The sequence below is a fragment of the Rhinolophus hipposideros genome (genome assembly GCF_964194185.1).
Source record: "Rhinolophus hipposideros genome assembly, chromosome: 2".
In the NCBI taxonomy this organism is placed as follows: domain Eukaryota; kingdom Metazoa; phylum Chordata; class Mammalia; order Chiroptera; family Rhinolophidae; genus Rhinolophus; species Rhinolophus hipposideros.
Window position 1 is genome coordinate 49,383,102 of NC_138048.1, and position 27,491 is coordinate 49,410,592.

Sequence of the window (27,491 nt, forward strand, 5' to 3'; positions counted from 1 at the left end):
AATTAAAAAACACACAAACAGCTGAATCTTGGCAAGACCAGCAAGCTTTGGGGCATGTTCAGTTCCCATCCCCCGTGCCCCAGCTCGGCTGCAGCTTTGTAAACCAAACATTCTCTTTCACCTCCAACTTGCTGCAAGTACAGTCTCTATGCACAGCTTCCATTTAATCACAACAGCGAACACTCCAGCGAAAGCCTGCTGGTTTTTAACCTTTGGTGCACAGGATGCATGTGTCGGTTCCCTGTCCAACCACAGAGAGCCCTGCAGGATGAGCTCGGGCTCCTGGACCTGCGAGCTCGGCCTACAGGCACATCTCTGAATGGACTGGATAATACCCGCCAAAGGAATTCATGAACAAAGTAAAAATCCCAATTAAGAGGAAAATCAATGGTACACAGTGAAAAGGACCGCCCATCCTATGGACCCGTTTCCTTTCCTAGAGGCAACTTGTGGACCCTACCAAAAATGTTTTATGCACCCACAAGCATCTGTTTACATATATGTAGAGATTTCTTTTTTCGCTTTATGCAGATAGCATGTGATACACATGGCTCTGTACTTGGCTCTTCTCCCTTATTAATGTGTCTTGGACACGTGTCGCCATCTGAGTCTAGAGGTCGGCCACATTTGTCTACTGGTTGCATGGTGTCCTGCTCTGTGGAGGAACTACTAAATTCTTTCCCTTCTTGCGTTTTTTGGGAAACGTTTATTATTGCAAAATTAAAACACATACAAAAGTAGAGAAAGCAGTCTAGTGAATCATCCTATATATGTTTCTCATCTTTAATAATGATCAACTCATAGCCAATCTCATTTCCTTTATACCCCCACAAGCTCCCATCTCACATGGATTATTCCTAAAGCAAATATCAGAAATCATATCATTTCACCAGTAAAAAACCCCTCAATTTGTATCTCTAAAATATATGGAATTAAAAAAATATCACAAGATCACCATCACATCTTAAAAATGGCACTACAGTTGGCCCTCCGTATCTGCAGGTTCCGTATCTGCAGGTTCCGTATCTGCAGAATCAACCAACCAGGGATTGAAAATATTGCCCAAAAATGTCACCTTGTTGCTGCTATGTAGTATGTAGTGTACAGACTGAACATGTACAGACCTTTTTGTCTTGTCATTACTCCTTAAACAATACAGTATAACAATGACTTACATAGCACTCACATTGTATTCGGTACTATAAGGAATGCAGAGATGATTTAAAGTGCAGCGGAGGACGTGTGTAGGTTATATGCAAATATTACGCCATTTTATAGAAGGAACTTGAGCATCTCTGGATGTTGGTATCTACAAGGAGTCTTGGGACCCCTCCCCCGCAGATACTGAGGGTCAACTGTAATTCCTTCATATCAAATATCTTTTTAAGCTCAAATGTTTCCGATGTTCTCATTAAAAAAAATTTTTTTAAGGCGTCTCGATCAGGATCCACACTAAGTCCATATTTTGCAAGTATTGATGTCTCTTACGTATCTTTTCATCTAAGTTTTTTTTATAAGTTGTCTTTCCCTTCTTCTTTTTGCTTGCAATTTATTTGTGGAAAAAATGGGCAAAGGTTATTTGTCCCATAGAGTTTCCAACAGCCCGACCTTTGCTGACTCTATCCCTGTGGGTTAGTATGTTCCTCAGCACTATGACATGGGCCCAGGGCCGCTAAACAGCACTTAAAGAGAGGGGGCAGTGTTACAGAGAGACAGATGAGTACAAAGATATTTATCATAGCTTTGCCACAACAGTGAAAAAATGGAAAGCATCTAAACGTTCAATAAGAGCCTACCTAAATTAGACACATTGTTCTGTGAAACATTACATGGCACTAAAAATTATGTTCTCAAATACTATTAAATAATATAGAAAGAAATAGTATAGAAATATGCTTATGTAACATGAGCAAATTAGACTAGAAAGCGGTATACAAATAGCACAATGCCGAATTTGTTTTAAAAACATTAAAACATCATTTATTTCTGAGTCATAAGATCATATATTGTTGAAATTCCGCACAATGCACACTCATTGCTTTTATAAACAGATAGTACAATAAACATAAACGATGTGGGATGCCACATCATCTCCTATTACTCTAAACTTTTGGTTCCCTGTGGTTCCAAAAGTGAGTCATGGAGCTACTCAGACAGCTGAGGAACCAAAAAAAGGTAGCTCTCAGCTGGGCTGGGCGTGGGGCCTGGGCATGTTTATTTTGCGGTGATTCTGATAGGAACTCCTGATCCAGAATCACCATCCTGGAGCAATGACTTGGGCCTTGGCATGTGTGTAGGGCCAATGTTTCTGTTCGGTTGTGCACCCTGGGCAGAGGGCTATGGAAGTTGACCTGGTGCAGTATGTGAAGCCCCTCATGAATGGTCCTCCCTCTGAGAACACAGAGGGGCCCAGAGGAAGGTACTCACTTTTCACCAGGAGGGTCCAGCCACAGGACACCTGGCCTCGGACATTGGAGGCTGTGCAGCTGTAGTTTCCGCTGTCCCTTGCCCGGGCTCTCAGCAGGCAGAGGTAATGGGACCCACCGTCTTCATAAATCTCAATGGTGCCTTCTCGTCTCCTCATAGGGGCACCTTCCAGGAACCAGGTCACTTGGGGCTTCGGGATCCCTGAAACTACAGGGCCAGGTGATGGCTGTGAGGCCCCCTGAGAGCACACTGTGCTTGTGGGGTGGGGATAGGGTTGGGGGTGGGGCTGAACCTGAGGGAAGGGCTCAGTCTGGCGTGCGGCTGCCCTCCGGCTTCAGTCCATGTCTTACCCCTCAACCCTCTACTCCACAAAAGTAAACATCCCATGATAGAGGAAGGGTCCTTGGGGAGGCAGGACACAGGGTGACCTCCAGTTCTTTAGGGGAGCCAAAGCCAGCAGAAGGGATGGAAGAGGAGACCCTGTGGCCAGTGATGGAGATGCCCAGTTTTCCCCTGGAGGAGGTAAGAATAAGGCACAGGGCTGATATCCAACAGCGGGCAGTGGGCCACTCCTGGGTGTTTCTCCAGAACAAAGGAAGTGACTAGACTGACTCTTTCCTGAAGGAAGACCCCTGTCAGGTGGCTGCCAGGGTGGAGGGGGTCCAAAGTGGACACAGGAAGCGCAGGCCACTGTGCTGAAGGAAGGGAGCTATACTGTGGGAGCCAGTGACCTGAGTTAGCTGTACTCACCCTCACATCTGAACTTGACTGTTTGATCTTCGCGGACTTCCTGGCTTTGGGGCTTGCTCTCAAACTTGGGGAATGTTGAATCCCTCTGGCTCTCCATAGGGATTTTCCTGGTAGCAACCCTGCTCACAACTTCTTGGCTTCCCAGGCCAGACTGCCTGGTGGGGAGGGTGGCTGGAGGGGGACCAGCTGGCCTCTCCCTCTCTTCTCTGGAAGGAGAGAGGGGCCCCACAGCCTGTGCTCTTGGATCTGGCTGGACTTTCATGGTCTGCAGGGTGATGGTGCTGGAAGACTTCTGCAGGATGGGGGTCCTCAGGGCCTTTTGAGGTGAGTCCCTGGATGGCTCCAGCTTGGATTCCCCCAGGGGCTGAGGTTGGCTATTTGTGACCCGAGCCAGGGAGCCACCTTTCTGGGAGCTGGAGCATTGCTTACTGTCAGCTGCAGTCTCCAGGCTGTTCAGTTTTGGCCCCTGCGTGATTCCGTTGGTCACTTCCTTCCTGATATCTGAACTGGCTGCCTTTGTTCCCCTCACAAATGACCTGCTTGGTGGTGGTGGTGGTGGTGGTGGTGATGGTGGTGGTGGTGGGGAGGGCAGTGGGGAAGGGGGAAGGACAGAATGATCATCGGGTTACTCACAAGCATTACTCACCACAAGCACAGATTCCAGGGGTCACAAAAGCCCATGAAGCGAGAGTAAGAGCAAAGGTCTTTCTCTGCAATTTTCTCAGTTTCCCGAACCAGAAAACAAGCAGCCATTCTTGACACGCCCGTCATCCCCAATCCCGAGCCTGTTCTACCCACACTCATTCAATCTGCCTCTTTTCTCCACGAGTGCCACCCTCATTCAAACCACACAGCCGGATTCCCCTCGCCCGTCGGGCCCTCTCCAACCTATGTTCCACATAGCAAGCGTAGTCAGTCTTTTAAAACAGAAACCACATTATGTCATTTCAAGCTTAAAGACGTTCCAACAACTTTTCCACTATATTAAGAATAAAACTGAACTTCTCACGGCAGCCTGCCAAGATGTCCCTACATGCGAGGGCTCAGTCAGGCTGCCTCTCTGGAACCTCACAAGACACCGTCTCTGTTGCCTACCAGGCTGCAGCCACAGGGGTGTTCCTTCGGGGCCCCCCAAGGCCCATCTCCCACCTCACCGCTTTCACACATGCTACTCCCTGTTTGGAACACTTTCTCTCTGAGCTTTTCTTCACCTAGCTAATGTTACTCTTCACAAGCCTGAGCTCGAACATCAAGTTTTCAGAAAGGGTTTCTCTGACCCTCTGATCTAAACCAGCGCTTCTCTGTTATTCCTCCTTCCCTGTTATTCCTCAGAGAGGCACCACCGTTTGCAATTATATATCCATGCGCTCTGTTTAAAGCCCGCCTCGACGCTAGGTGCCTGCTCACCCACCCAGAGCCTGGCACTGAGACTCGCACACAGGGAAGGAAGGTCCTGACGCAGTGTGCTGGATGGGTGAGTGGATTCTGGCCTGGAACGTGGAAGGCACCCTTCCAGAGCAGAATACCCTTCCTAATCACCCTGACTAGAGAAGATACTGAGCGGACACTGAGAAAGACCATGGCATTGAGTCTTCGAGAGTAATGGCAAGCCTGACAGAGAATCTGGATGTCATGTTATAACAGAACAAAACAAATTCCCGAAATAAAACAATGCCTCCCCCTGCCCCAAACAGTCAGTTTTCCCTCCCCATGTGATGACTTAGAAATTCAGGGTGTTTCTTGATTATTATCCCTCTTTTTCTTACAGGGCATTTTCAAGATGGAAACATAATAATCACAAAGCCTAGACATACCTGTTGGCATTGTCCAAACCTGGAGAAATGGAGAGGATAGAAAGACTATTAGTGGAATATTTTATACACCAACACACCAAGAGGAGAAAGTGATAAGACAACAATCTGTCATAAGACAACAATCTGTCATTTACTACAGAATTTTTCACTTTCTAAGCTCTGACCTTCCCTCTCCCCTGTGGTCCCACCTCCCTCACTCCTTTCAGCTTCCCTGGTCCTGAACTTATTGGTTTAATTTGATAAACTCCTCTGAGCCCTGGACATATATCAATAATTCCACTGCTATCCTGGGCCTTTTTGGTGGCCTCTGCTACCATACCATGCGGCATGGCACCTGTTCTGTTCACTAGCCACAGAAGGAAACAAAACCAGTTGAGGGACAAACCAAACTCAATATTGACTGAAAATTTCAAACCCAAACAGTACACACGGCCCTCAAAGACGTGATCATTTTTGACAAATACCTGCTTTGAAAATGTACAAGGGAAGTGTAATTTTATTCAGTTCTTCAAAGAAACGTATAATATGTATTTTTTCCTGCCACATTATTTAAAAAAAAAATTTACCATGGAAAATTTCAAAGTATACAATAGTAGACAGATATAACAAACCCTGAAAGCTATCACCCAGATTAAGGAAATGCTGATATTTTGCCAGTCTTATCTATCCCTTTTGGTCTATGTGTTTTTCTTTTTCAGGAGCCTTTTTCTGGGAGTGCTTTAAAACAAATTCCAGGCAACATAGCGTTTTGTCATTAAGCACTTCACAAGCGAACAGGGTTTAATTCAATGCTAGGGCAAGTAAAGGGAGGAGTGACTAAAACACTACTATCCATCCATAACAGCAGGTCCTCATCCTGCCGTGAGCTGTGAAGCCAAGTTCTGTGGGACCAGGATTTCCGCCCCCTTAACGATGTAGAATGGAACAGAAAATACCAGCGTGTACTGTACATAGTACAACTCAAGACTGTTTCATATAATCTGTTTCAGGTAAATGTTTATATACCGATCATGTCCTGGGTGGCAATGTAGAATAAATTTCTTTCTGTGGGTTGTGAAAAATGCTTCGGCCAAAAATGGCAAAGAGAGCAAGGAGGAAGAGTTTCTGAGAAAGGAAGGGGATGTGGAAGAGAAAAATTACAGAAGAAAAAAGAAGGTAAGAAAAGAGGAGGAGGGAGTGAAAGTCATTTCCTTCCTTGAGCCCCGAGATCCCACCTTGCTCAAGGTTCCTGCTCCACACACTTCGGCTTTCCCAGGCTGCACTTGGTGGACCCAGGGCAATACCGGGAGGAAATAGAGTCAAAGATATTTCAAAGGAAGAACGGACAGGTGCTGATGCTTACAGCAAGGAAGAGGCGGGGTCAAAGGGGAGGCTGGAATGTCCAGTCTGGAGAGAAGGAAAAGGGCGCTCCTGGGGTACAAAGAGTTAAGTTGAGGAAACACCTCATTTGAAGGACAGAGGAGACAGTGGATGATAAGTTACATCTGGGGTGACAGCAAGATATTAGCAATATCCATTCTTCCAGTTGACATTTAGAGACATAAAAAGGGAGTCTGAGCAAGGAGAAAAGACAGAAGACACAGGTGTAGGGTGTAGGGCGGAGACACAAGTGAAGCATCTTCCTCTGTGGTCATGTCTGTGCTGCCGGCCCATTTCCCTCCTTCTGGTTCAAGGGTACACAAGCGTACATAAGTGTGACACGTGTAACACACAGACGTGTAAGGAACAAGCTCCTAGGAGGGTACAGGAAGGGGGCGTGGGCACTAGCCCTCCCGAGCAGCCGGTACCTTGGATGGAAAGCTCAGCTGACATGGAGGCCTTCCCGGATCCGTTCACCACCAGGCATGTGTACACTCCCAAGTCATCCTGGCTGACCTCATGGATTTCCAGAACTTGCATGCCATTCTTCTCAGACATAGACACACGGGCACTTGGCTGCAGGGGAACATCTCCCTGTGGATGGCAATAAGGTGGCTTGGTTCAAAAACAACAACAACAACTGCCACCTGCGGGCACTGTCCTCCTACCTCCTGCCAATCCTGGTGCGACAGACACCAGGCATGGGCAGCAAGCCCTCTGTTCTGGGCTCTGCCAACATGCTTAGAGAGCAGTCTTTGTTTTTTTAAAAATTATTTTTCAATTACAGTTGACATACAATATTATGTTAGTTTCAGGTGTACGACAGAGTGATTAGACATCTATATACCTTACGAAGTGATCGCCCGGTAAGCCTAGTACCCATCTGACACCACACATGGTTATTACAACATCACTGACTATATCCCCTATGCTGCATGAGAACAGTCTTTGGACAGACAGCCCAATAGCTCTGACTCAAGGTCTATGTATGCGTTGTGATGTTTGATCCAGCTTAGAGCAGATGTATGTCACCTGTTTCAAAGTAGCCCTAGTTTGAGGTGGGAAATCCTATACACCGCACTTTAGTTCTGCTTTTTTCTTTTATTATTTTCCCAGCATTAGTTTAGGAGAATTAGGAAATAGGTCAAACGTGTCCCATCACTCATTTTAATCTAGGAGCTCCCCCTGTGGAAAACCTGCTGTCCTTGACCTTGACCCCAAGTGTTCCCCGGGACTCCCCAGTGCCCTGTTTACCATCTACCCCTTCTACCCCACTGCTGCCTCTACTTCTCCCTCTACCTCTTCCACAACCTCTGCCTTCATGTTGCTCAGCCCGGAAGGATTTATAAAGCAATTCCACATGGAACCTCCCAACAGTATTTTGAGATAGCTGGGATTATCTCCACCTCACAGATAAGGAAACCACATTCCAAGAGATCAAATGACTTGCCCAGTATCACATGGTTGTGAGCCAGGGAGCCACGGCTTGAAATCTAGTCCCATGACTTCAAATTCCACTCTCTTGAGATGGTCAGGTCTGTCTTGACTGATAATTTTTATGCTGTTTTGTGAGTGTGTGGATGATAGGACATTGCAGGCTGAGTAACAGAGGGAGAGTGTGCAAACAGGAAAGAACAAGCATGGCTATCAGACATAGGAGAACCCTTATACAGAGAACCCTCGAGAACCACCTGTAGATGCATTAGAAGGGATTGGAAAGACAGACTCCCACTAGTCAAAGGGTCTAACCCTGAACTGTCAGGGTCCCCAGGCGTGGTCCAGAATTGGGGCGGACAAAACCACACCTTGAGCCAGGTGACCTGTGGCTGGGGCCGGCCAGTGACCTTGCAGGAAAATCGTCCCATCTGTCCTTCTTTGACCACCGCTCGGCCTAGCTTGGTAGCAAACTTTGGAGGGCACTCTCCCCAGATGCTAGGACGGGTCTCCACTGTGGAGGATGCGAATCTGTCCCTGGAAAGAAATCAGCAGAGAATCCAGCAGCAACTCAGATCCTCATCTCTGTGGCCCCACCCAAGTCACTTAAGTTGGGATCAAAAACCAGCAAAGGGTAGCCTTCCCAGCTCTTTACCTCAAACACATTTCTGACGTACCCTCTGGAAAAACCTGAAGCCCCAAAACTTATTTCCTCTATCTCCTGGGCACGCAGCTGGACTCCACTTACTCGCCTCCCCCGAAGTAAGGTAGACCTGAGCTCTGGCCAAAAGCCTGGGTTTTGGACAACAGCATGTGAGCAAAAGTGCTGTATGCCACTTCCAGGCTGGACCCATAAAACCTCCTGTGAGCTTCTCCACACTCTCTTGCCCACTCTTCTGGCTAGATGCAGAGGGTCCAGCAGAGGCTCCAAGGCCTGGGAGACGATGGAGCCATAAAATGGAAGGAGACTGGGTCCCTGAAAGATAATGGGAAGGTTCTCCACCTGTTCAAGAATTTCTGAATTGACTCTGCTTGAGTAAGAAATAAACTTTCCCTGTGTTAAACCCTTGGGATTAGGGGGCTTGTTTGTTATGGCAGCTACTGTTACTTACCCTTACAATACAGGTTCACTTCCCAAAAGAAGTGTCACATATTGATTGCCTCTTGTAAGTCTGCTCAGGTAAGTCTTTTGACTGTTGCCTTGATGGCTAGACATCCCTGCGGACTACGGCCACATAGCCCCTTGCCCGCATTCAGCAGCTAGGCCAGTCAAGGGTCTGTCCAGAGGCTGCCAGGTCAGGAGGCATGTGTGAATGACACATCGCGTCCCAATAGGTTTCCGCCTTAGTAATCACAACCCAGGACGCCCAAGAAGACTTGCTCCCTAAACTGGTGGTGCCAAGTCCACAGGAGAAGCCAATCCCGCCCTTAACCTCGCTTGAACATCACACAACTTACCCCGAAGTTTTGGAAACAGGCTGACCAGGCTTCTTCACAAAGCCCCCTGCAAGTAGGAAACAAAGAGAAAGAGGCTTGAAGAGTCGGGTCTGAGCCACCAACTTGGAGCAACGAAAGTCGGCGAGAGTCGACAACCGGGGTTGGTGGGATAATGATGGAAACGGTTCACCCTGACTGAGCCCGTGTGGCTCTGTGGTGGGCACTTTACATATGTCTCGGATGATTTCCTGTAATAATTTCAGAAGGCTGGTACACTATCATCCTTCTATTGTTTAAGTAGATGAGAACAATGAGATTCAGGGAAGTTAAGTCACCCACTCAAGTCACAGAGCCAGTGACAGTGCAGGAATGCATCCAGGTCTGCCTCTTCTAGGACACGTAACCATTCTGCAGAGCTGGCATATGCCCCTGGAGCATCTACTTTGGGGATTATCTTTGGCCATCCAAGACCTCTCTAAAAAATGACCCAGTTGAAGGGAGGGAGGGAGAGGCACGTGTATCTCTCTTACCCAGGCTATTCATGTTAAACACAATCAATTCTGCATCTTTCTACTAAGGCCCTACAAACAGCAGAACCTGGAATGCAGCAGATCACTGGAAATAAGCTAGCATGGAGCCAGCACGTCACCCGAACCTGTACAGAGCACACTGGGCACTGCCAGTCCCGGGTGAGGCACTGCTGTGCTGGGCAGGAAGCAGTTAAACAGCAAGCCCAGCAAGGCAGCTGGGGTCAGCTCCTTTTGTCCAGCTGCTGCTGCTGGCGGGGGAGGAGTCGTCATGTGAACAGGAAGGGACTATAAAATGGTGAGGTATTTTTGAGGAATAGGGAGAGGAAGAGGAGGGAGTTTTGAGATGCTCAGCCTGGAAGTTGTTCTCTTTGCCACAAGCTGGGAATGTTTGTAAAACCGCACCCAAGGCACACACAGAAAGGGCAGACTACATTTCCTGATATCAGCAGGCAGCTGCTGTGGGAGACCGAAGAGTGTTTACTGGAAAAGGGTGAATTCCCTTCAATTCCAACTCTGATCACCTCTATATGAACGAATAGGAATGAAGGATGAAGATCGTGGCTGAGTATTTCTTTCGGCCATATCTGGTTTAAGGTTTCACCAGAACCTTAGTGAAGAAGGATTAATAACAAACACCGCATCACATTTAAGTGTGACTCCCTATGGATTGGCAATTATTGTCCATGCGTTCTGTGTAACACAACTACTTACACAACTATTATGTATAGTGAGCTATACATAATTTCATTCCATGATGTGGGTTTGGTCTGTGTCATTCAATTCTCTGTTCTAGGTTAAAAGAACTTCTAAGCTGATAGGAAGCTTAGGGTCCTCCCTGCTCTGGGAGGACCCACCTGACCACTGCAGTTATGCTGCTGGGGGCCCCTCAGACACTGCTGGAGGAACTGCGAACCAGTCTTTTTAGAAAGCATTAGAGAGAATGAGAATCCTAAGCTCTAAACATGCTCTGCTCTTAGACCAGCAACTTCTGCCTCCAGTCAAAAGAAATGATGCTGAAGGTAGAAAAGCAAGTTTACAAAGCTGTTCACTTTGGTCTTTTTTGTAACAGTAAAAACTGGAAACAGTGCAAATGTCACAAGGTAGGAAGACAGTAAGTGGGTAAGTGAAGTGTACAATTAGCATCTTAATCTGCCATTCAATTATGTTTAAGAATATATGGAACACAGAAATATGTTAAAACATTCTATCATCTGCTCCTGGGTACCCTCCAGTTGCGCTGTGGGCCTCCCCACTCCATGAGCTCCGTCCTGACCACCACCTGGCCAAAGCACTACCGCTAACCCCCACCTCCCTCAGAGGCTCTGTAGCACGTGACATACGGGCTACTCCCCTTCAAAGCACTTTCTCCTCCAGACTCTCCTGCATTTACTAGGCTGCCCTTTCTTCCTCAGCCTCCTTCTCTGCTCCATCTGTGCACGTGGGAATGACCAAGGCTGCACCCCGGGTCCTCAGCACTCTCGGCTCTCCCCCAGGAGGTCTTGGACAGCCCCACAGCTTTAAATATCATCTGTAAGCTGAGGACGTTGGAACCATATCCCCACTACGATGTCTTCTTCATTCATCAGAGGTACCCAGAACAGGGACCAGCACATCGCAGACATTCCAATATTTGTTACATAAATGAATTTTACGAAAAAAGAGCAGCATATAAAACGTCCTATTCAATGTGGTCATAATCGGGTAAAAATAAAATACTCCAACATAGGAAAACAACCAGAGGAAAATATATTGAAATGTTGTTTAGGGGCAGTGGGACACGAGTAATTTTATTCAGCTGTATTTTTTAAAACCTATAAATATAGTGGCAAAGAAAAAACACAACATGATCTCATTATCAAAAAAAAGAAAAAAAGGTAGGGGGTGGGGAATGGAGAAAGAAAATTTCAAAAGGAGAAAGGTTCTGGCATCCAGGCCCTCCAGAACAGAAGGGCCATCCATGCTCCGTCCCACGTATTAGCTATACTCATATACCCAATCACTAAGACTCCTGCCTAAAAAGGTCTACGTACCTTTCGTTGCACTTAGCACGCTTCTGTAACATTTTGGAGTAAAGACTTGATAAATCTTTTTCAGTTCATTTTGAAGTAAAGATTTGGTAAAAATCGGACTGATCAGCTGATGAATGCATACACAAAATGTGGTCTATGCGCACAATGAAATATAATTTACGCATACAAAGGAATAAAGTAATGCAGCAGAACCTCCTAGGTCACAACATGGATGAACCTTGAAAAAATTTGCTAAGTGAGGAAAGCCAGACACCAAAAAATGTATCATTCCACTTATATGAAATGTTCAGAAGAGGCTAATCCATAGAAGACAGAAAGCAGATTAATGGTTGCCACGGGCGGGGGGCGGGGCGTGGGAAGTGACTGCCCAGTGGATATGGGGTTTCTGTTTGGGGTGATCGAAAGTTCTGGAACTAGGCACAACATTGCACAACATTGTGAATATACTTAATGCCAGTGAATTGTATACTTTCAAGTGGTTAAAATGGTAAATTTTATGTTACGTATATTTTACCACAATAAAAATATTAGACTAAGCATCTTTAAAACTCCTGGGAGCTAAATATCTTAATCCAAAGGCTAAAATTCCTTCATTTCTTAAAAGATAAAATAAAGCAATAAATATGGCATTTCTTCAGAGACTAGCGAAAGAATGCTGTTCACAGGTATTTCCGTTTCAGAATAAGAGCAGTTTATGGTATGATCCAAAGTTAACACATAAAGCAGTCAGCTAAAAATGGAATTGAGGAATGCTTATTTTAGTGTGAGCTAACAACACAGAGTGAACATCAAAACAAAAAGAGAATTTGGGTTAAAATAACTAAAAGGATCTATTTATAGGCAAACAATTTGAAGTTACAAGTTGACAGATAAGGCAAAATTAATTTTGTGAAACTATGAAAATCTGGCAGAACAGCAAGGCTATGTAGAAAAATAAGTGGAAAGGGGGTTAAGGTAGAATGCCAAAAATAGAAGAGAAGTTACGAGAATCGGTGAAGACAGGATCAAGTTAGTGAGGGAAAGAAAGGGCAACGCATTGAAGGTATTTAAACACTAATCTTAGATTTTTCAAGGACAAGTAAAAGAGAATGCTGCCAGGTTTTAGTTGTGAAAAGTTTAACAGAGGGGGGAACCTAGCACTTTTTGTCAAAGGGGTATAGAAAGCCTGAGTTGAGACAGAGAAGGCCGCTGAGAAGGGGAATAATTGAGATCAAGACGGTAAGGAGAAGAAATGCTTCGTAAAATGCATGATGACATAACTTATCATCCAAACAGAGACTTTCGACGCTGAAAGGGACATAATTAATAATTCTGCCAGGACAACAGGATTAAACCAGGACCGTTCCAGGCAAACCAGCAGGCAGTCACACTACTTGTAGTCAACTTCAAAGTGGATTTTGAAGATTACTTAAAATAGTGGTTCTTCACTTAATCAGAACAAATGCCCACTTTTTATAACACATATTGAGCAATGCTCCCTGGGCTATCCTGAATTGGAGTTTGCTGATATATATATATATCTTCAAAAATAAAATAAATGTAAAGGCCCTAACTAAAATATTAAGGAAAAATAAAAGGAAAGTAAATTATAATCATATTTATTTCAATATGTAAATTTTTAAAAATATGTAAATGTTGATATGTGACTATTTCAATATGTACACGTCCAGGCACATCAGAAGACATAATGAAATGTTTAGATGTTTGCACTGATTCATATGCATGTTTGGATTTAAAAGTGAATGATCAAAAAACATTGTACAACTAGTACAGAAAAACAAAAGTGAACAAGTATATGGGTGGATACCTAAAAACTGAGAAAAATAAAAAGTAGTGTTAGCAGTATTATATGTCAATTACAGCTCAATAAAGAGAGAAAGAAGAAGAAAAATAAAAAAGTAAAAAAGAAAGTAGTTTTAGGATAAATAACAGAGGAGACATACTATATGAAAAAGAATGAAATAAACTTCAAAGAAGATTACTTAGCAAGACAAGTTACAGATCACTGAAGTAAAGAAAATGAAAAAAAAAAACCAGACGGTAAGTGTGGTATCAGAACAATTTTCTATTTGATGACATGGGATCTTCGAAACCTCCTCTGTACTAAAATACTGATTCAGTTCCTATTATGCATAAGGCATTGGCCAGAGCTTCAAGAAGTATGCTGACGTGCATAATAAAAGCTAGAATAAAATCTGAGTAAGAGAGAGGCAAAATGCTTCAAAGCAGGGAGACGGGACATCTCATTGCTGGGCCTTTTGAAGATCCCGAGTTTCAACTTAAAGGCAACAGATCACTGGAGGATTTGAAGATAGGGAATAATAAAATCCCATTGGCATTTTTTAAAAAAGATATTTTAAACAGCAATGTGGAGATCAGAATGGGTTACGAGAGGAACTGAGAACAGCTGGGAATTTGTGCAACAGGACAGAGATAATGGCAGCCAGGATCAGGATGGTGGCAGTGAGGACAAATGACAACTGCATGGCAGATGGCACAGCAGGATTTGGCGACTGACTGGAGAAGGAAAGGGAGTACTTGAGAATGACTGAGGTGGCCTGGCTGCCCTCCTTTCCAAGGAGATGTGGGCTGTCACCTGTCGAAGTTCCAGCTTTGTCTTCCCGGGGCCACCAAAGTCCTAACCATAAATGCTAACTGGCTCCTCCCAGAGGCTGCCTGGCACTATATAAAGGGGCCTTGTCCTATACAAACTATTCATTCAACAGTCTCTATTCAGACAGGGAGCTTTGGAGTTCACTGTTGTCGCCCCTTCTTGCTGGAATGTACACAGGTCCTTTATTCTTCTCCTGTGACACTCAATAACAAGTACATGTCACACTCCATGGAAGCTAAGGAGGTCAACCCAGGGCACCAAGCAGACACTTCAGGAGTTCTGATTGGGACTCCGGGAAACTGACACAGTAAAGAATCAATTCTTTCTCAGGGGGTTAAAATAAAATATCCACCACTTAGAAAACAAATGATTTCCCGGTCATCCATGAACAAAATAGTCATGTCTTACCCCACGAGTTCAAAGGAATGGTGACACAAGTTTTGTTTTGGAGGGGGGAACAGTTCAATAAATTGTGGCCAGCGATCTCTCAATTGTCTTAAATAAGTACTCTACGATGCTCTGCAGAGAGAAAAATCACTCTTTATAGAGGCCAAGACTCTAATCATCCCAGCTCACTTCTCTAGAGCCACTTTCCATGGCGATTCCCCAAACACACTAAGCCACGTAGCAAGCATTCCCGTTAGTACCACAGTTATAAAGATTGATTTTGCATCATTTTATCAGAACAGAAACAGAAAATTTTACATCCAGTTGGAGTCCCCCAGCCTCTGCCGGCTGGATGTGGTGAGTTATATGTCCGCTGTCTGCCATATAGGTGTCTGATCAGAAGCCATGCAGCGTACGGGAAGGTATTGTAAACGTGGTTCCAGAGAAATTCATTGTATTAATAAGCAACTCATTTTTGTTGGGGATCATATAAAATAGTGTATCAAAGACTGATGGAGCACATGAAAAAAACTGTGATCAGAATGCTTGTAATAAACCCAGGCATTCAGAAAAATAAAGGTAAGGTTAAAAAAGGTTTGAGGCAAAAGGAACTACACAGATGTCCCTCTGGCTGTTACTAAGGGGAGCAGTTCATCCAGAGAGCTTACCTGCAGGGTGAAAATGGAAAAGCAACCACTGAGGGGCGGAATCCAGTCTGCTCCTACTCCGCAGTGGATATGACTCGAAAAACTGCCTGGTCTCATGCTCCAGACCTTCTACAGCCTTTTCCTGCTCTGTCCTTCAGCTTTGTTTCTCCCTTCTCTCCGCTTCTACCTGGCTACTCACCTACCCTCTAGCCCAGGCCCAAACTTTCCCCTAGGCCTCCACTTTCCTCCCAGTCCCAGCATCTGAATCACAATCTGCTATCCAAATCGGGCTCATTCTTCTGGGACAAGCCCAAGTCCCTCCTCCTCCAAGAAGACATTACAGACCACTTCAGCCTGCAGAAGTCTCGTTCTTCTGAGCTTACAGAGCCTATGTGCCAATCATTTGACAAATAAACCCATGCTGCCTTGTGTTTTTGCTTAGCTTTTAACGTGTCTACATTGCATCTGACCAACCAGGTTCTTGCAGAAAGAATTTGACAGAGTATTATGTCTCCCACACAGGACCAAAGTTAGCACCTCGTAAATACATCCTGATGTTGAATCTCAACTGCAGTATAATAATGAAATATGAGGGCAAGAAAGTCAGTCTCTAGAGGGCAATCACCAGGTCTTGTTGCTCTTCGATCCCAGCACAAAGTTAGCACATTCAATAAAATTTGATGAATAGAGAAGAGGGTAGAACTATGAGCCACTGAGAAAGCACCAGGGTTGGAGATGGGAGGAGGGGATGGTGGGATCAGAGATGGGAAGAAAAGATGGCAGCACTGATGGTAGAAATCAAAGCTGGGCCAGCAAGGGGCACTGGTGTATATTTTGGAGGGAAAAAGAGACAAATGCAAAGTGGAAGGTGAAAGTAAAGGAGGAAAGGGAGTCAAGGCAAAGGAGATTTGGCAGACATCCTTCAAGACTAGAATGAGACCAAGTAGTTTGTCATCTAACTCTTCTGTCTAGCAAATGAATGAGGCTTCTGCCAACGCAGGCTTGATACCCAACTATTTTACAGCAAAAAGACTAGTGGGGCTAAAAGAATAATTTATTCTCTACCACATTTATATTGTTAATTTTGATGAGACAGAAAAGGATAAAACACTCAGAGCATTTTGATTCTGACTACATTTTTAAAAACGAGGACATACACCCCTAAAAAAAGAAAGGTCAGCAGCGAGTGTTACAGACTAAAGAGAGTTCATAAATAATATAAATGGGAAATACACTTGCAGGTCTTTAAGAAGGTAGGACATTTAAGATAAAAGGAGACAGTACAAAAGAAATATGAGAACAAAAAAGGAGAATCACGACAGACATTCCTGAGGAATACAATAATTTAAAACTCAGCCAATATAAACAGACATGGGCCAAAATACATAATGTCATCAATCCACTCCAATGTGAAAATAAAAGGGAAATAAAAGAGAAATCTGTCCCTGAAAAATGGGAATCACAATAAAGATGGCATGGGAATATTTCCTACGGATTCAAGATCACCCAAGAATGATGGTGTTCGTGGCGCCAGTCTAGCTGGACAAGAAAACAGTAAGGCCACTGTTCTCCCTGAAATCCCACAGCCTGGGGTCATTCTCCCTTCTGCTGCCACATTCTAGGCGGGTTGCCACCTGACCCTTTCTCTCTCACATAGTTCAGGGAGCCCTGGATTACAGGACAGTGGTGTGGTGGGGCTGCAGAGAGCAGAAGCGGCAGTACTGAGTGTGGGTAGCTGGGGCAGGGAGGAAATGTGTTTGGAAAGGAGATGGGCAGGAGGCCAGCCCCAGGCCGACAGCATGAGCCCAGGCTTTGTTTTGAACAGGACAACTGGACAGCAAAGCAAAGACAACAGCTTTGGGCAACCCACTGAGCCAGTGGTGCGGTAGAGAGACGAGCAGAGGAAAACCTTTATCTTTCTGGGACAAAGGAACAAAAGCCAAACAAGTGAAGGGAGATGAGGGGGTGAGGTGAGCCCCCTTCTATCATTTCATAGGCCAATGCACCATTAAAAGATCCAGCATGCTGATCCCTCTGGTTTGGATTTGGGAAATGCTTTCTGTGTGGAAACAACTGTTTCTCACTCATTTTCCAGGAAATCGATGCTTACAGACAGAAGACCAATGGCAACCCCCTCTACTTTCGTGAGATTTTGCCTAAATCAAATCATGTCATTTTCCTCCTTGACACCTCCCAATGGCTTCCCATCACCAGGGACTAAAGGCCCTATGTGGGCCCATCCTTACCTGCCTCTCCAGATGTATCGCCACTCTACCTTCACTCACTCTGCTCTGGCCCCACCAACTTTGTTGCTGTTTCATATTCTTAAATATGTCTACAAAACTCCCACAACTCTTTGTGGCTTTATTTCTGGTCTCAGGAGCAGACTCAGGTCACATGCAGGGAGAGCCAGAGTGATGGAGAGAGAATGTCTCAGGAAAAAGCCCTCAAGTAATGACAGACAGGGAAATGGTAGATAAACACCCCAGCCTTCTTGCCCCTCAGTTAATTCTAAGTTCCTAGGGCTTCTCTTCTCCCTTAGATCCCACGACACGAGGTCACTGTCCCTTCTGCTGTCACATTCTAGGCGCCCTGCCCCCTGGCCCTCTCTCTCATGCATGGTCAGGGAGCACTTCATTCTACTACCAAAGTTGTATCTGTTACTTATATAGTCTGTCTTTCCAATACAAAGTCAACGGCAAGAGGGCAGGGACCCCCATCTGAATTGCTCTATTGCCAGTACCCAACACGGAGAGGAGCAGAATGGTGACCAGGGCGATGGATGGAGGGATTTGCTCTTTGCTTCTGGGAGACATTCTAGGATGAGGGGCCAGAGACAAAAGTGGGCAGCCTTAGAACCCTCACCAAACAGGGGAGGAAGCTGGGGAAAGAACTCCACAGGAATGGAGGCAGAGCAGGGCCTATCCTTTTACATGAAGGATAGGATGCCTAACAGAGAGAGAAGAAAAGTGATGGCCAAGGCTGGATCGAGAAAGAATGGAGGAAACAGGTTTTTGTCCCTATTTATTTATTTCAAAGAAAACTCCCCAAGAGGAGGGAGCTCCCGGCTAAATCTATACCCCACCAAATACATATTCATTATTTTCAGTTATTAAAAAAAAATTGTTCGTTGCATCCTTATACAGAGTGGCTAATGGCTTGGAATTTATTTTTCAGAGATGAAAATAATTTTTTCCATTTTCTCTGAAACTATTACTCTTGCTACTCCTCTTCCCCTAGAATAATCCTTTATTTCTCACCATCACCTTTAAAGTTTAACTCACTGCCCAGTGCACCAGTCATATCAGTCGTGGCTAGGGTAACCATGTAATTTATTATCCAAGCAGGGACTCTTCTGAAAACCAAAGGAGGCTCTATTCAGAATCACACTGGCAGAGCAGGCATAGGCAGAAACTGGGATGGTCATCCCAATGACACCTGCTCTGACCCTGGGCCTGCAGAAGGAACAACCAGCTGGCAGCCATGCTTTACGCTCATTACTCCACCCTGTATCTCTACAGATTGGACCCATGGGGGTACCTGTCCTAAACATAACCAATCCCCTCTACCAGCAATAGAGGAAGAGCTAAATGCAAGTTAGCTATGATTATGTCACACCTGGCTTTTATATATATATATATATATATATATATAGTATCTTTTTAAAAAAATTAAAGTTTACTGGGGTGAATTTTTAGTAAAGTTACATAGATTTCAGGTGTACAATTCTGTAATCCATCATCTATATCTCACATTTTGTGTTCACCACCCAGAGTCAGTTCTCTTTCCATCACCATATATTGGATCCCCTTTATCCTTATCTACCACACCACTCCCCGCTTGCCCTCTGGTAACCACTAAACTATTGTCTGTGTCTAAGAGGTTTTGTTTCTTCATTTGTTTGTCTTGTTCTTTAGTTGTTTTCAGTTTTATATCCCACATATCAGTGAAATCCTATGGTTCTTGACTTTTTCTGTCTGACTTATTTTGCTCAGCATGATAATCTCAAGATCCATCCATGTTGTCGCAAATGGCACTATTTCATCTTTTCTTATGGCAGAGTAGTATTCCATTGTGCATACATACCACAGCTTTTTTATCCAATTGTCTATCGAAGGACACTTTGGTTGTTTCCATTTCTTTGTCACTGCAAATAAAGCTGCAATGAACACTGGAGCACATATATCTTTATGGATAAATGTTTTCAGATTTTTTTTGATAGATACCCAGGAGAGGGATTGCTGGGTCATATGGTAGTTCTATTCTTAAGTTTTTGAGGAACCTCCACACTGCCTTCCATAGCGGCTGCACCAGTCTGCATTCCCACCAACAGTGTATGAGGATTCCTTTTTCTCCACAGCCTCTCCAACACTTGTTATTGTCTCGTTGATGATAGCCGTTCTGACTGGGGTGAGGTGATATCTCATTGCGGTTTTTATTTGCATTTCTCTGATGATTAGTGATGTTGCACATTTTTTCATATGTCTATTTGCCATTTGTACGTCTTCTTTGGAGAAATATTTAGGTCCTCTGCCCATTTTTTAATTGGATTGTTTGTTTTTTTGTTGTTGTTGAGTTGTATGAGTTCCTTATATATTTTGGATATTACCCTATTATCGGAAGCGTTGTTTGCAAAAATCTTTTCCCATTCAGTTGGTTGACACCTGGCTTTCTACACATTTTTTCTTGGCTTTGTTGCTGCTTTCTCACAACTTACAAATGCACATATTCCCATTCTGCCTTTCCAGCCCACATCACGTACCCACTGCTAACTCTTATAGCATCTCTGGGTTACTTAGTTGATATTTCCAGTAGCTAGCTCAAAAAAGATGTGTCAATAAGATTCCATGAAGTAATTCAGGAATGTTACATTTAAGTACTCAGTGGGTGTGATGGTTAATTTTATGTGCCCACTTGACTGAGCCACGGGGTGCCCAGATATTTGGTCAAACATTATTATGGGTATCTCTGTGAGGGTGTTTTTGGATGAGATTAACATTGAAGTGGGTGGACTGAGTAAAGCAGATGGCCCTCCCTAATGTGGGTGGGCCTCACCCAGTCAGTGAAAGACCTGAATAGAATGAAAAGCCAGACCTTCCCTCAAATACCAGGACACTCCTCCTGCCTGATTGCCTTTGAGCTGCGACATGGGTTTTGTCTTGCCTTTGCCTTGCCCTGAAATGTCAACTTTTCCTGGGTTTTGAGCCTGCTGGCCTTTGGACTGAAACCACATCAGCTCTTGTAGTTCTCAGGCCTTTGGACCTGGAGAGGAAAGGAACTACACCACCAGCTCGCCTGGGTCTCCACCTTGCTGACAGTGGATCTTGGGACTGCTTAGCCTCCGTGAGCATGTAAGTCCATTCCTTGTCATGAATCTCTTTCACATGGACACAGGCACACCTTGTTTTATCGTGCTTCACTGTATGGCGCTTCACAAATGTTGCATTTTTAACAACTTGATGGCAATACCATCCACCAGCATAAAGATTATGACTCGCTTCATTGTGATACTCGCTTCATTGCGGTGGTCTGGAACCAAACCTGCAGTATCTCCGAGGCACACCTCTATGCACGACCTACTGTTGTTTCTTTGGAGAACCCTCATACATACGGTAGAAACATTAGCCAGCTCGTTCTCAAACTACTGGTCCCTGTATGCAGCAGTACCAGCACCACTAGGACACTTGTTAGACATGAACATTCTTCAGCCCATCCCACACCTACTAAATCAGAAACTCCAGGGCAGGGCCTAGCAGTATGTAGTTTCAGCAGCCCTTCGCGTGATTTGGATGTGTGCTCACATTTGAGAATCACTGTACAGGCGAAATGCATCAATCTGTAACTAACTGCATCCTTCCTTGCTACTCAAAGTGTGTTCTGTGGCCCGCAGCACGAGCCTCGTCTGGGGCTGGTTAGCACTGCAGACACGCGGGCCCCTCTCCAGACCTACGGAATCAGAACCTGCACTCTAACAAGGTCCTGAGGGGATTCGTGCGCCCCTGTATTTGCACTAATTTTTTAAGGTGAATATGAGCCATCCTAAGGCCCGGATCTCCTCTGAGCCTGCCAGTTTGGCTCTCTCTGGGCTCCTGAGCTCATGTCCTTAAAATTAGCCCTCTATTACTTGACATGACCTAAATGACTATCTGGTCCCTGAAAGACAAAGGGCCTTCTCAGACTCAGACCACCGGGTGTGGGGCCCATCCATTTCAGCACCACCCTTCACTCCACCCCACACCCTAGGCCCCCTCTGTGGATGTGAATGCCCAGGATCACTCACTACCTTGCTCGGACATGTGGGTTTCTCTTGTTTCTCTGTATAAGCCTCGTTTATCACTATTCCAATGGGAACCTCTGGGGCCGTGCTGTGTAATACGGTAGCCATTACCTCTGTGGGGTTATTGAGCTGTTCAAATACGTCTAGTCTGAATTGAGACGCGCTGTGTCAAATACATGCCAAATGCTGAAGAATGTAAAATATCCCGTTAATAAGTTTATGTTGATTATGTTGAAATGATTGTATCTCGGATATATCACATTAAGTAAAATATTTCATTACAATTGATTTCACCTGTTTCTTTGAATGTGGCTACTAGGAAACTTAAGGTTACACATGTGGCTCACATTATATTTCTAAGGACAGTGCTGGGCTAGAGGACAGGCCTGTGGCCCCTCCATCTAGGAGAAAGCTCCCAGAGGGCAGGCACCATGTCCTTTCCTTGCTGTGCACCAAACCTCTGTGACCCGCCCTCTGGAGGTGGGTGAGCTTCAGGGCGGGCTTCAGAGAGCCTTTCCGGGGCTCAGACTAGGGCTGCATCCCACTGCATGAGGTCACAAATTGTCCTGTTGTTAAGGCGCTTGTCCTCACAGAGGATATTGCATGTTTCTTGGCCCCGGGTACCAAACTGGAACCCAGATGAGGAATTTTTCTCCCTACTCTCCACGCCAGGATTTCCCTCTGGAAGTAGTTCTCAGGATGTGAATACCAGGCTCAGATATGACAAAACTACCATTTACTGGGTGCCTACTATTCTCCAGTGCTGCACTAATCCTTACACGACCCATGGGACAGCCATTAGCTCCAGCTCACAGAAAAGGAAATAAGGCTCTGAAAGGTTAGTTTCCCCATAGTTAGAACTTAGTGGAGCTAAAATCCAAGACCATTTGATAACACTGCCTACCAAACTTGACCACTAGGGGGTCAAAAGGCTCCACATATGAATTATACTCTTAATTCCAGGATCTCTGCTCTTTCCAAGCGAGAAGCATAGCGCAGAGAGCTGGCGAGAAGGCAGGGGATCTGCTAGATTCCGTTTGTAAGAATTGGGTTACCCTGCCACAGTCAACAACTTATCCATGGCAGAAGAGACCAGAGAGGATCTTTCCAGGCCTATGGTCTGTGAGGTGGCCCCAAACCACACATCAGCTGAAACTGGCCTTCGATGCAGAAGCAAAATGTACACAGTTAAGGAGGGTGCAGCCTTACCCATCCTGTCTCCTAGGCTTAGAAGACATACAACATCTTAAATGGTCTGGGCCTGAGCCTCCCCAAATTAAAACCAAAGGGGAGGGGTTAGGATTGAGAGCCTCAGCCTTCTCTCATTCTGCTCTCCTGCCTTGTTTCCTGCCCCTGCCTGCGAAAATTTGTTGAGACACCAGATTTAACTTCTTCAATGACGGGAATTTTTTTAAAAAGGTTCATATTACCTGGGTTTTATATACCTCCTCTGCACTCCTAACCTACCCTATTCTTTCAAATGAATCACAGAAAACAAGGGCTAGCCCAGGCTGTAGAGACCACTGAATTCAAACCCTTTATTTTGCAGAAACAGAGGTCCAGAGGTTTAAAGTCACACATCCACTTGAAAAACGTTGGGACAGAACCTTGGCCCTCTGACTCTGAATTCTCCGTTTCCCTAGCTCTGAACAGAAAGTCAGAAAAGGGGTATTATAGACTGAATTTTAGTGTCCTCGCCCACATTTACATGGTGAATCCCTAACCCCCAGTATGACTATAGTTGGAGACAGAGCCTGTGAATATGTGATCAAGGTTCAAAGATGTCAGAGGGGGGGGGCCCTAATCCAATAGAGCTGGTGCCCTTGTAAGAACAGGAAGAGACTCTGGAGCCCTCTCTCCACCATGTAAGAATGCAGTAAAAGGGTGGCTATCTGCAAGCCAGGAGGAGAGTTTTCATCAGAAACCAAACCCTGTCAGGCCTTGATTTTGGGCTTCTAGCCTCCAGAACCGTGAAAAAATCAATTTCTGTTATTTAAGCCACATGGTCTGTTATGGCAGCCGAAGCTAATACATGGGTATAAAATAATTTTTGTGGGCCTCAGCTCGAAGTTTGCGCATCGAAAAGTACATAATGTAGGGGAAAGCGCAACACCAGAATTGGCAGAGATGAGGGCCATTCAGAGACTCTGACCGGGGTCCACTTTCCATCGGGAATGTCCCAGCCCACAGGCATCGGAAGGTCATTAAAAGAAACGAGTCACTCCGTGAAAGAATTTGGGGAAAGTATCCAAACTATGCATATTCTGTTCCGTGAAACAGCTTGTTTGTACTTCCATGAAGTAGGAAAACAGGGAAACATTGGCCCAGGTGCCCCGGCCACCTGTGGAACTTTCCCGGGCTACCTTAATCTTCACATACAGTGTCCCCTGAAACGCAGGTTGGGAGGACTATCTTCTGTGAGAGGAGCAAGTGAGTCTGACCCTCTGGTTGCTAAGCCCTTAGAAAGGCCTGGAAGGATGGAGGAAAACCTGCCATATGTCTGAGGGTCTGACGACATGTCCTTTCAGACATCAGGCAGCCTGAACTGGGAACGGTCTCACCCGTGAAGCAGCTTCGGCACGTGGGGGATATACTCGCAGCAAAAGGAAATAGCTTTATTGATGGTCAAATGTCTTTCCTGGCAGTGTTAAAGTTAATAGAATCTTTTTGTAAGTACAAAGGAAAAAAAAAAGACAAAATAATCAGTGTTAATACATTGGTATGGTTATCTCCTCTATATTTTCTGAGTTTTACAAACTTTTTAATAATGGGCATGTATTACTTTATAATGATGATAATAAATATCATTCATTCATTCTCTAAATATGTCAGCATCTATCACGAACCAGGAGGTTTTCTAGACACTGGAGATACAGCAGTCAACAAGCTAATGTCCCTTTCCTCCTAGAGCTTCCATGTAGTGGTAGGGGGTGGAGGAGATAATAGGCTGTGAGGCAGTGACGAGTCCGAGAGAAGAAAACTGGCGTAGAGTGAGAGGATGGAGAGTCCTGGGGAAGGGTTCTCTAAGGGGACACCTGAGCAGAGACCTGAGGGCCTGCGTCAGGTGAAGGGCTGCGGAAAGAGCTCGTCCTTAGACTTGAAAGCAGGGTGAAAGCCTTGAGGCCTTCCGCTGGAAAGAGCAGGGGGCCAGTGTGACCACAGTGGAGAGAGTGGGTGAGGATGGTAGGAGACGGTCTGGAGTGCCAGGCAGTGGCCAGACTGGGCAGGGCGTCGTAAGGAGTCTGGTATCTGTCTCGGTGTGAGGGGAAGCCATGGTAAGACTGGAAAAGGAAAGTGACGTGATGGGTAACTTGACAAATACTGTCTCGTGGAACACCTCCCTCGTTCACAGGGACCACATTTCCCCCATTAGAGTAAAAGGTCCTGAGTGCAGGGATGGGTGTACTTTCTCTTATGGGGCCCTCTCTCAAGAGACGGCTGGAGCAGGAGCTGTGGCCTTGGGGAAGTGGACGGCTTACCTCCCACCAGGGCTCCCTCCTCCTGGGACTCACCTTCCACCGTCAGCTCTACTGTCACCTGGCGGGCTCCACTACCATTGGAGGCTTCACAGGTATACTTCCCCTTGTCCTCCTCATGGACAGCATGAATCACAAGGCTGAAACTCCCCCGGATCCCACAATCCAGTAGGAAGCGGCCCCCACTGGTGATGGGTTGCCCGTTTCTGTGCCACGTCACCTGGGGCTCTGGGTAACCCCGGACCTTCAGGAAAAAGAAGAAAGGGTGAGAGCTTACATTGAAGGCATACTTCCTATCTGCTAGGTACTGTTTTGAGTGCTTTACATGTGTTCTTTAATCCTCATAAAAATCCTTGAAGCAGATACTACTTTCATCTCCATTTTCCAGATGAGGAAATTGAAGCGCAGAGAGTTTGGGTGGATTTCCCAAGGTCCCGAAGGTAGAACGTGGCCGAGTCAGGCATCCTGGCTCCACAGCCCACTATACAAGCGATTCTCAAGCCTGGCTGCATGTTAGAATCACCTGGGGGAGCTTTAAACCTGTATATAAGTTCCCAGGCCATACCTCAGACCAGTTAAAACAGAATCCCAGGGAACAGGGATGAGCATGGGGATTTCAGACTGGTGCTTCCTACACTAACACGCAAATGAATCACTTGTTAAAATGCAGATTCTGCTTCTGTAGGTCTGGGATGGGCCTGAGATGCTACAGGGCACACAGGCTCTTAGATGCCGCTGATGCTACTGGTCCCCAGAACTCACCTTGAGTAGGAAGGTTCTGGACCTGAGCTGCCCAGGACGGCAGCCACGAGCCACGCAAGGTGAAGGAGCACTTGCAATGTGGCTTGTCCTAACTGAGCTGCACTGTAAGTGTAAATTATACACTGGGTTTTACAGACTGAGTATAAAAAAAGAATGTAAAATAACTCGATAATTTAAAAATATCGAGGACATGTTGAAAAGATAGTCTTTTTGACATGGTGGGTTAAACAAAATGTATCATGAAAATTAATTTCGCCTGTTTCTTTTTACTGTTTTAATGTGGAAAAGTTACTGCTACGTATGTGCCTTGCTTGGTGCTTCTGTTGGGCAGTGCTGCCCCAGATGCTCTGTCTTTCTCTGAGAATAGTGAGCAGCTAAGCTCTATAGAGTGCTAAGTGTTAAGTAAGCACTTTCCTGAGTACTCGATGCATCTGAGCCCCAGAACGACTTGTTCAGAGAGAAGGTTCTTCCCCAAAGAGGGAGAAATGCATGGAGAGAGAAGTTCCAAGGAAAGAAATCACTTAGAGTTTCAGAGAAAGAAAAAGTTCCCCAAGAACCCTCAAGCTCCTGAAACTCAACAGGCCCTTCAGAATGAAGTCATCTTTAGAGGAACAGGGCTCAGACTAGCCCAGCGACACACAGCCTGGGAGCCCAGAATAGGGGACATTAGCACTGGCAATGCACAGACGACATCACAGAAACCTCCTGAGGAAGCTGTTTGCATTACAGAAGAGTGGTAGCACCAGCTTTTATCCATGTAGCCACTCCAAGACAAGAGACAATGGATATGGATGGAGCAAACCCGAAATTCGCCAGATGATCCCAAATTACATTCATAACGAAAGGCTTCCGTGATCTATAGCAATAATTCTCCTCACCCCTCGCCCCCAGTAAGGTCAGAGAGGACGCTCTATCAGCATGTGGGAGGAAGGGGCGGGGCGGTGGAGTGCGCACGCGTGCCTGGGCACCACAATACAGTTCATTCCCTGAGCAGCTGAGGAAGAAAGAACTGTGCTAAGCGAAGCACTACTTGTCTTTGGACAGTGCGGATTTCCCTTCCCAGATGTCCAGCCCCGAACTCATCCTTAGACCTGTTTCTCAGCAGCCAGGATACAGATGTCTTCCTGGGAAAGGAAGCATGGAATAACAGGGAAAACCCCCAAGTAAACTACCCCCTCTTTGGTTATGCTCAGGCAGCCCTTCTGTGATAGTTTAGGAACCTCACAAGGCCTGCCTCCCCTCCTCACTAATTTGTAGTCAGAGCTCAATGACAAAGAAAAGAAAAAGAAAAAAACACACCCAAACACACACACAAAACCCAAACTCCAAATCAATATTACCATCTTATTTATAATTCCTGGTAGCAAACAAAAACCCCTTTCCTATCAAAATCTAAACTATACTCATGACAGAGATTTAATACGTGCGAGGGAATGCTTAGGTTCTGACGTCACTTTCCCCCAGAAGCAGACAACAGTGTCTGAAGCCGTCAAAGCCTCACCGAAATACGTATGTCCCACCTTAGGCTGCTGGGGACCACGTGAGTG

At 45.4% G+C, this 27,491-nt stretch overlaps 1 protein-coding gene across 2 annotated transcripts in view; it reads right to left on the reverse strand.

Annotated features, from left to right (window-relative positions):
- MYLK (myosin light chain kinase) overlaps positions 1–27,491 on the reverse strand; it is a 238,424-nt gene that overhangs the window by 105,841 nt on the left and 105,092 nt on the right. Inside the window, exons 3-9 of one of the 2 annotated variants that reach the window (XM_081066712.1) lie at positions 25,219–25,426; positions 9,243–9,288; positions 8,156–8,321; positions 6,779–6,944; positions 4,992–5,010; positions 3,178–3,716; positions 2,428–2,634 (exon numbers count right to left, since the gene is read on the reverse strand). In XM_081066712.1, coding sequence (XP_080922838.1) covers positions 2,428–2,634; positions 3,178–3,716; positions 4,992–5,010; positions 6,779–6,944; positions 8,156–8,321; positions 9,243–9,288; positions 25,219–25,426 — 1,351 coding nt within the window. The remainder of the gene's footprint in view (positions 1–2,427; positions 2,635–3,177; positions 3,717–4,991; positions 5,011–6,778; positions 6,945–8,155; positions 8,322–9,242; positions 9,289–25,218; positions 25,427–27,491) is intronic. The other variant, XM_081066713.1, reaches the window with a different exon arrangement.